General features: G+C 43.8%; 2 protein-coding genes across 2 annotated transcripts in view; both read right to left on the bottom strand.

Moving 5' to 3' along the window:
* DDX46 (DEAD (Asp-Glu-Ala-Asp) box polypeptide 46) overlaps nucleotides 1-3,027 on the bottom strand; it is a 21,970-nt gene extending 18,943 nt beyond the window's left edge. Inside the window, 2 exon segments of the mRNA XM_009891398.1 lie at nucleotides 204-462; nucleotides 3,011-3,027. Coding sequence (XP_009889700.1) covers nucleotides 204-462; nucleotides 3,011-3,027 — 276 coding nt within the window.
* A 2,329-nt stretch (nucleotides 3,028-5,356) lies between these two features.
* Nucleotides 5,357-10,420, bottom strand: CAMLG (calcium modulating ligand; the record flags this gene model as incomplete). Its single annotated transcript, XM_009891387.1, has 4 exons — nucleotides 5,357-5,955; nucleotides 7,671-7,736; nucleotides 8,503-8,957; nucleotides 10,399-10,420. Coding segments are annotated over 4 exons (735 nt in total), but the record flags the coding sequence as incomplete, so codon positions are not given.
* Nucleotides 10,421-10,423: the final 3 nt, after the last annotated feature.

Below are 10,423 nucleotides of genomic sequence, written 5' to 3'. Positions count from 1 at the left end.
CCAAAGAACAAAATTGTATTTATTTAGCACGTAATCATAGTGTAATTTTAGCCTGCTACTGAGGAACAGGTTGTAAAAGGAATCCAACAATCATCAAAACCACTAAGAGCTTACAAACACCAGTGCCAGCAGGTAGAAACCATTTAAAAGGCAAAAACATTAAGCATAGTAAAATCTATCATGAACAACAGCAAAGTAACTACAGTGGAAGAACATCAATATTCAGATAACAGGCATTTTTTATCTACTTTGACTGGAATTAGTACGTCATACCTTTGACGCTTTCTGTCACGCGATCGAGACCTTCTCTTGTCCCTACTGCGTGACCTCTCACGTCTACGTTCTCGATCTCTACTTCTAGAGCGTCTGTCCTCTCCACGTTTTCCTCTCTTGTCAGATGGAGAACGGCTTCTAGAACGGCTACCAGAGCGTCCACGTGACGCAGAGCGCTTCCGATAATGCCTGCATCGTAAATTCACAAAAAAAGATTAACATCAGCATGAGAACAATTTGCAGTTAAAAAGCATTTGTCACATTTAGGTGGACAGGCCAAAGAGAATAATTTATCTTAATTTCTTGGACATTTTAAATTTTCAAACCTTTCTAATCATCTTGCCAAACTGATTAATATACGTATACTCCTAACGATGCTGAAATTAGAGGGACTACTTGGTCATATTTTTGTTTTGGTTTTAGAGTAGTACTGTAAGCATATCATGTGAACACTAGAACATCAAGAACAATTTCCTTTTCAGAAATCCACTGATTTCCATTATACATAGGAAAAGACAAAGACTCTCTGAAGCTCAAAATCAAAAAACCAAAACTGTTCTTCGTTGATTTTTATACAATATATAACTTCTATGCAGGTAAGCTAGCTAAATTATACCTCTGCTCAATGGAAAAGCTGCAAAACTGCAATTAAAGAAACATAAAACCATGAGGATATGTGACACAGCAATGGTCAATGCCTTTACAATTGCTGACATCAAAAGAAATTCGGTAACATCATCAAACATCACAACACAAGCTTTAAGAAGTTATCAAGGCCTGAGGAGCGCGTGATGGAGATGGGAGTCTCCTTCTCTCCCCTCATTAACGCTCTCTTCTCCCAGCTACACTGTGGGAGAGTAGGGCTAGGAATTCTCTAGGAAACTCTTCAGCCGAGTGTACAAGTGACAGAGGGACCCCGACTGTGACCATCTCCTCTTCCTCCAATTCCTGATTTTCAGTCACCACACCAGAATAATTCCGTTGTTCACGCTCCTGTAGGTCAGGACCCACAGACCCCTTTCCCTGACAAGCCTAGCAGCCAGGCTGGGGAAGCAGGAAGAAGCAGACAAGGCAAGATCTCAAGCACCCCCCCGGCTCCTTCTTTCTCTTCCGTCATTGCCACACAGGGTTGTATTACAACAGTATCTGCACTAAAAATAATATAGTTTATTTCAGCACTTCGGTATATTTAGGTATCATGTACATTTGGAATCAGTAGCAGTGTGGTATCCATATACAGCCCATCAGCAGTAGAACTGAATGCAAAGAACATCTGTCAGCATTAGATACCTCAAATTTCTTTCCCACCTCTATCACAAAACGCCGCGGGACCTGCTCTACACTTCCCCCCCTTTTCTAAACTTTCAGTTTTAGAAAACTAGAATCTTATTTTAGTTTTCTTCTACAGTGTACAATAAAGCTTAGTATATGATTTCAGGTTTCAAAAGCCCTAGTCTGATGAATATTTATTTACATGAACTGCAGCACATGCAGCCCACCCCACCCGTCTCCACCCACCATTCACTCTCACCCTCTTACCATTTCTCCATTTTTAAAACTTTTCGTGGGTATTAAACCAGAAAATTGATAAAACTTTAAACCCACTTTTACCATTATTTTTGCCCAAAAAGAAAGAAATTGTCATTATCAGATGAGATGCTGTACTGTGACAAGCAAGGGAATCCTGCCAGCTCGAGTGCCAGCAGTTGGGCGTTCAGTTCCCAGGAGATTTTGGAGCCCGAGTCTCTAACGGGTGTCCTGCTGGCAACAACTGCTGCCTCATCGAGTCTGAAACTCATTTAGACATACCTATGGGAGTACCCAGCTCGTCACTGAATCACTAATTTGAACCCAAGGGCAGTCGTTAAGATTTCAACTCATCTGCCTCTCTCAGCATCAATCTCAGTTACGGATCTAGGAGGCTGTTATAGGGTAGGGACAACTGCGCGCGGGGACTATTGTGTCACAGTTTTAGTGTCAAAATCTGATGGTTAGATTAAACCAGGAGACAGCGACATATGCCACAACAGCGCTTGCAAATTAAGGAGTCGGTGTAAAGCCCGATAGGTGTGAGCGGCTCCAGATCACCTGGCAGCGCAGGCTGCCCCCGAACCGCACAACGAACCCGCTCACGGCACTGCTGAGGCGGTTACACCACCTCATCAGGTGTTGGTACCAGCTACGAGAGGACAAAAGATACGGGATCCTGCATAAACTTAGAAAGACGCAAGCAAAAAAAAAAAAAGTCTAATCTAAATAAAAAACAAACAGCCTACCCGGATAATTATGCCATTGCAATTACTTTAAAACAAGCCAGCAAAGGCCCGGCGGGCTCGGAGCGGCTCGGGGGGTCGTGTCCGTCGGCCCCGGCACCGCCGACCCCTCGCCGCGCCCCGCAGCCGGGCGCTTGTACCCGCGCCGGGCCCGGACACGCCGCCGCGACCCACGACGGCTCCTCGGAGACCGGCAGCCCCCGGGGCAGCGCGGACGCTCCTCGGACGGGGCCCTAAAGGCCGGCCCGGAGCCGCGAGTCACCCAACCCTGCCCTCAGAGCGAGCTCCTCGCTCCCCCGCCGGGCCCGGCGCCGCGGCCCGCCGTGGCCCTCAGCGAGCCCGCCGCCGCCCTTTGTTCCCCCTCTCCCACGCAGCCAACCCGCACCGCGCTGCCACCCGAGACAGCGGCGAACCCCTTGCGCGGGTCAGACCGGCCGCGGCGGCGGCGCCTCGGCTTCCCTCACCTGGACTCCCGGCCCATGGTGGCGGCGGCGCGGTCCCTTCGCTAGACGGCGGCCGCCATTCCGCGCCTCGGCGCCCGGGACGACGAGAGGAGCGGCGGGAAGCTGCCGCGCGCCGCCCTTCCTGCCCGCCGCCTGGCTGCGGCGCCCCCTGGCGGCCAGAGGGCGCAGCGCCGGAACGGGCGGGAACGGAACGGGCAGCTGCCCGCCGCCCGGGTCACGGCAACGGCCCGGGCAAAGGCCTCGGCCCCGTCCTTGCTACCCTGCCCTGGCGGGATTCCCGGTGCAAAGGGTCCGCCGCGCTCCACAACCCCCCGTCCCAAACCAGGACAAAGCGCCGAGGAAGGGGGTAACAAATATACTTTTAATAAAAAGCAATTGGTTCGGCAGTAAACATCAAATAGAATTACGTACACGAAGAGAGATAAAAAGGGACTGTAAGGGATTCATTTCTTGACCGCAGGTGAAGAAGCCCCTCGGGTCGCTGCATCACCTCACCCAAAAAAATCAGAAAAAAACCCAAGTGTTTATGGGGTGAAAAGTTCCAGGTTTGGGCTCGCAGCACCATTTCTTTCCCCCCTCGGGAAGAAAACCCACTTCGCCTCTCCTCACGTGTGAGGGCGGTGCACGGGGTTGACTGAACATCCAGCAGGTGGGTCAGGTCTTTTCCTAGCAATTAGCTGACGAGGATTAAAATCTTCATGCTGAGGATTAAAAATTCATTGCTTTTTGCAGATGTTAGTCCACAGTATTTTCGCAATTTATTTGTATTACCTTTGGGCATATAAACAGAGAGAACAAGTGTAACTTCTGAGCAAACTCATTATTTACATATGTCAACCTTAATTTAAATGACAGCTATTTCAATTTGCTGAAATTCCTGTTTAATATGAACAAATTTAAAGCTTCTGAATAAATATTTGTGCTAATATATCTCAGTCAGAATCTTTTGCAGCCCAACCCTGGACACCAGTGACATGATACTGGCTGTAAATGAACGAGTTAAAAAAAAATAAAATAAAATCGGCAAATCAAAACATAAGCTCCTTATTTGCATGCCACAAACAAACATATATCTAATTTAGGAGTCAGGAATGCAGTGCCTGAATTACAGCAGGAAGCTTGAACAGAAAAGATGAAGCAGAAAGCAGGGCTATTTACTTGAAACGGGCATAATCAAACACTTCTGCTCCCTAAAAAAATGTCTGCAGACAAATAACCAAGATAAACAGGTGTTTCTCTATGCTAAAAAAAGGCATTGGCCTAGATTGCCTCAAAGTCCAGATTCTAAACGGAAAACTACAAGTTGACAATTATATCAAATTTAGCTTCAATAGAAATATTCACAGATTATCAGCGTTTAAGCTGACTATTTGGAATGACACTGCCTTCCTCTTACTGTGCAAAATTCACAAGATTGAAAACACGAGCATTTGCGAGCTCACTACTTTATCCAGCGACAGGATTCACTTGTGCTTGTCTTCTTTTTGCCCATATGGCTGGACATCCACAGAAACAAAAAAAACCCAAAAGGCTATTCTCCCTTCATACATAGATCTTCAGGTGGGAGTCAAGTCAAAGCATTATTTTTTATTTCACTGTCACTTGTGGTACACAGGACTTAAATGGGAACGGCTACTGTGATTTCACTGGGGCAACTTCAGAAACGCCCCAAAACCGTTACCATCAATAGCTCTGCTGAATCAAAGACTCTGCACTGTGGGGTTGTAGGGCTACACAGCAGGAGCAGAACTCCTCCACAATTAAGAGCCTGTTTACATGCAAATATCTGGTAATAAACAGAGACAAACTGCAGAAATTAACGTCATATTAAAAGCTGTCTTATGCAATCCTGCAAGGAGCTAGAAAAAAAAAGGTTCCCTTTTAAGTTTTACATAGACTAGAGCAAACATTTGATACTGCAGGTTGGTTGCCAACATATACAACTTTCTCCTCATGAGGTGAGCTGGTAAAATAAAAAAAAGGCATCAGAATGAAAGCAGGTGTATGAGCTACACTAGGATTGGGTTGCTGGAAACTCCCAAAACAGGCGAGATTAACAATTTTGTTTCTTCCTACTTTTTGATTGACGTTTGTAAGCAACCGGACTTTGTTGTTGGTTTTGCTTAGCTGTTTCACATGATAATCATCAAATGAAATCAATCACAATCACAACAAATAATGTATAGCAAGGCAAGGATTAGGACAACAGTGCCATGTTTCACCAACATTCTCCAGCAGCACCTACTTGGTTCAACATTCCGAATTTGAGTAACAGAATACAGGGATTTCTTTCACTTAGAGCTTTCTTAAAAAAAAATAGGAACACCACAAAATGAGCAGTTCTTGTTAGCTATAGTCATAGTGGAGATACATATATATATATATGGTTCTGCTGAAAGGAATTCTCTTCTCTTTGTTCTCACTGAAAAGAACAAAGGCAGCTTTGTGAATGTTTATGAAGGAGGCCGAGAAGGGCATCATCTAACTAAAGCAAACAAATCATCCACTGACACTTGCATCCTATTCTTCACATTTGTAACAGGCAGACACAGCATTTAAATAAACTGAACCAATACAACTGGCAGTCTGGGATCCTGCTCTTCCTTTCCCAAAATGACTGGATTTAAGGATCCTTTCAAGCATTTGAACAGGTAAGAATTTAACGAAGGTTTAAACCTGTCTGCACAGTCAGACATTAAAGGAATGCAGTCCAGAAAGCTTTAGTGTAACTACTGCATTGAATTCTACAGCCTTCATGGTACTTCGGAACCAAAAAACAGAGTAAGTTCATGGCAAAAGATAAACGTAAAGAAATAGACACAAAGGTCTGTGAAAACATCTCCCATTTTGCTGTAGGTGTCCATGGAGCGACTAATCACTTCTGCAGGGATTCCAGACAGTAAAAGAGCAGCAGTCAATACTGTCGTTTTCACCTTCTTCTCACACTAAAAGAAAAAAAAAAAAAAAACCAACCAGTATTACATTAGTTCTTCTGTTATAATCCACTTCTGCTTTACATGTCATGAACGTTGTGCCAATTTTGCACGCAGCCAGGCGCATCCCAAGTTCATCAGTAAGAGCAGCAGGTTTGGACTGATTCTCCCCAGACACGCTCCAGCATTCACGACACTTATCCTAGCTACAGATGCATGCTGTGATGGATCCACTGGAGCTGAGCGAGAGGCTGGTTAACAGCAGATAAAATTCATCACAGATATCATGCCCACTTCATGCTGGCACTCCAAGCAGGCTGTAAAGCGGGGCTGTGCAGCAGCTTCTGCCTGAGTGGGAAGAGTCCCAGACAAGGGCAATCTGGGTATAAGAAGCCAAGCCAGGCATCTCCACTGGCAGAACAGGATTAATCTCATCACACTACTTGGCAAAAAATACTGTTACTTTTCCAGCACCTAAAAATTGTTTAGAATTGAAAACCAACTGTTTCTTTCTATTTTAGTATGACTCCATTTGGCAGTTTTCTCCTCTGAACTGAGAAATGCCCAAAACCCTTTTGAAAGCTGTTCTTCTTTAGATGAGGAATCCCAAAGGTGCAAAGTCTGACAGGCAGGAAAAGGTGATAATAGCTGAAAAATTTGGTAATTTGATGATATTTGCTGGATATCTTAATTTAATCCAATCTAAATTAAGCTTTCAATAATCTTTCTAGGTATCATGAGAGAAAAATGAAGGATAACAAGCTGATTGACCTCATCTGGTTAAAAATGCAGTAAAAGCAAGTGGAAAGGAACCACCTCTTTAAATTCTGAAACTGAAGAGCTGATTTTAAAGACAGAGAAAACAAGATCAAAAAGATCTAGCAAATGAGCTAGTGCAAGTCTGAGGCTCATTCTGCTGTTTTGTGTTGTGACATACCAGCTTGGAATGACTACTATGAAGTTTAGTTTTCAATGATACAGTTAACTACAAAAGAACTGCTGATTTATTCTGCTTTTCTACAGGTAATCTAATATTCCTTTTAAATTTTAATTTTCATGATTCAATCCCACTTTGCACTGTAGACCTGACAAAATCATCAACCAAACAAACACTTCAGCACAATTAACTGGTGTAAATATATAAAGCAAGTGATATAGCAAATCTTCCTAATAAGCAGCAAGTTTCACACACAAATAAATGTCTCGCTGGTGTAAATATATAAAGCAAGTGATAGCAAGTTTCACGCACAAATAAATGTCTCATTTCAAGTTGCCATTCAAACTGATACTAGCAATGGAGTGCAGAACCCTTAAAAACCCAAGGACTGTCTAATTTTTTAACGAACACCTTCCCAAATTTTGTCCAGGTATCACATGCGAAACAGCTGCTGACAGAGCAAACATTAACCACAGAAGAGCACTAGGAGAAAAGCAAGTTTCCTAAAGATATGAAAGAACTACCTGGCTTTCCCAGTCAGATGCTTTTAATCAGGCTACAGCTAAATAAGTTGCTAGTCCACATTTTCACAGCAACTTTAAAAAACATTTTACTAATCTGGGAAGATTAAAAACTAGTATAAACTAAAAGCATTTGGTAACTCTCGATTCTACAGTTTAAAACAAGGGAAGAATATTTAACATGCATTGGTTTTAAACCACTACAATCTAAGCACAATTTTAAATTTAAAACATTTAACATTGATCTAATTCTGAAAAAAATATTTTACCTTTGGAAAGTACTTGGACAGTCCCATGTAAGCAAGTTGTAGAGTAAGAAATGGTGCAAATATTGACTGAAGGAAAAGAGAAGAATATATGAAAATTAACTTGGTCAGAAGTAATAGCTAAGAAAACACAGAAATGTAATTCTGCCAAAGTCATAAAAGAAAATTAGGTAGGTAAAAAAATAATTTGTGGACAATAGCAACAGTATTCTTGAATACTACAAACCTAAATAGACAAGTTACATGTCAAAAATAAGGTTCTGCCTTATTTTCTTTGAGTCTAAGAACCTGAAATCGCAGAAGCGTACAGCAGCGTGTAAAAATGAGCCCAGTGATCCAGGAGGTGGCAGGCTCCACCAGCCACACACATCTGTACGATGAACTGGTAGATACCTGGAATACAGAGGAACTACTTTTCTCAGAAGACTGATAAATGAGTAGGATCTGCTTGTTTTGGAACAACCATTGTTATTTTTACTTTATTATTCTTTTGTAGACTCCAAACTAGAAGAGCAGTTGACTCATGCTCACAAAGATGGGAATAAACTTGCAGGGGACTTAACAAGTATTCAAGTGCTTCTGCTCCTCAAACACAATGGATCAAACGTGTGCTACTCTCAGCTGTTATATAGTGGCTGTGTTTAGTAATACAGATTCATCTCAAAGAATTTAGAGATTTTTTTTTAGGTTTTATACAGTTGAAAATGTAAAGAGTGCCTGAAGTTCCCAACTGAGTCACTACTGATAGACTTCAGCCCTAGATAAAGGGTATTTCACAGTAAGTTTGCAGTAAACTAGCAAAATAGAATAGGCTTGATTATTTCCCTGAACTCACCAAGTACTTGCACACAAAAGCCCTGACTGCGATGGCAAGCAGAGCACATCCCACCAATCTAAAAATGCGGAAAGAGTCAAACTCCTCCACTGCATTCCCATTCTCTTGGCTTGGCTTCTCATTCATCAGCTGGTTCCTCAGCTTCAGAGCTTCATCGAATCTGGATAAGTACTGCTCTAATCCATGTCTAGATGGCCGTGGTGCAGCTTCAGATGGCAGTTCCCCTCTGTTACGGTGACGGAGCTCACTTGTACCCTCATTGACAAGCTCTGGAGTTTTACTGAACAAGTCCTTATCCCCTTTGAGGTCTACCATGCTGCCTGCATGGTCAGCCGTTCCTGCCATGTTACAGACAGAATCACCAAGCACAATTCGCTTGGAAACTGAAGGAATGGGAAGGGAGTTTGATTTATCTTGCTCATGCTGAAGCTTTGATTCTGTGTGACTTTCATCATCTAAAGAAGAGAAACAGAAATACAGAGTTATGCATACCAGGTACATAGAACAACGCTTTAGCCGTACTGGACTGGGGTCTTGGGTTGATGTCTCTGCTTCCAAAGTGAAAAACACAGAGTTATGATTAACAAATGTGCCAATTATTAATCACAAAGCCATCTGACATACCTGAATACAAGCAATCCCATTTTATAAAGAAATGAGCTCAGCTGATACACAACCTACTTGTGTACCAAAGGAAAGGTTTACACCCATACTTTGGTCACACCACAAATGATGATAACGAAAAAGGGAAGAGCACTGCACGGACCAGACTGAAAACACCCATCAGCTCCACCAAAATTATGCTCTTACAGACTCAGCAAGCTGCTGTCTTCTCTCCACCAGCCTAAAGAACCCTACACGTACCACATGCTTTACACTGCAGGGCTCTCTTCGGAAATGGGGCAGACATGAGACAGCTGTGCAATGCAGGTTGGAAGTTGAAGCTGTCAGTCAGCAATGGAGAAGTGAAAACATTGGACTTCCTTAAGCAACAACACTGCATGCACAAGAGGAAAGACGTTGTTCCAAATACCCGGAACAACATAAAAACTCCCAAAGATTCAAAGAAAGTGAATCACACAGAAGCAGCACTAGAGACTGACAAATGAGCAGGCAATGGAAGAAGCGTACTTTGGCACGTTGTCTATTGTCAGAGGCAAAGCAGTGTTAACCTGCTCTGTATTGAACCCAAAGACCTCATCTTACAGCAAAAGAGGTGACAACAGAGAGCACAGACCAAATGGAGGGGTGCGTGGAACAGGTCTGGTCCTACCAGAGAGGGGTACCAACGCTTCAGAGTATTTTTCAGTATTCAAGCAGACTGATTGATGGCTTACAGGCATCCTTCAAAACTGAAATCTGAGAACTCTGTCCTGACAGGACAGTCAGCCTCCTCAAAGTCTGTACAGAAAGATAAGTGACCTACCCATGAATCTGCAAGAAAATTCTGCATGCCAAACACAAACATTCAATGACTGATTATTATCCAAATGCGAGAAAACTACGATATAAAAACACAACTATGACAGCAAGCAGTTACTGAATGAAAACGTGGGGGCGGCTCATCGCTTCTTCAGCAAAGAAAAACTATGTGAAGGAAAACGACAGCTTGTGTGCTCGCTATGTAAGAACAGTAACAGGCTCAAGACCCGATCTGGGCACGTTTCTGATGACACATGTGTTTTATCCGCGGGTCCCTGGAGGACCGCAGAAGGTCGTGCTTCACCTAACGCATCCCTGAAGCGAACGATCGCACCGAGGGCCCAAGGGGCGGCCGCAGGGAGCCCTGTCCTACGGGGAGACTGCGGGGAGCGGTTACGGCAGGAGGAGGCCGCAGCCGGACGTCACCGCCAGCCCCGCGGCCGGGAGCCCTCACACCGCCGCCACCGGGCTCACCCTTGCCCGCCGCCGGCCGGGGGAA

Source organism: Charadrius vociferus, unplaced genomic scaffold (genome assembly GCF_000708025.1).
Source record: "Charadrius vociferus isolate BGI_N301 unplaced genomic scaffold, ASM70802v2 scaffold370, whole genome shotgun sequence".
Classification (NCBI taxonomy): Eukaryota; Metazoa; Chordata; class Aves; order Charadriiformes; family Charadriidae; genus Charadrius; species Charadrius vociferus.
Note: the sequence above shows the minus strand (reverse complement) of the source record. Positions and strands in the feature narration are given on the sequence as shown.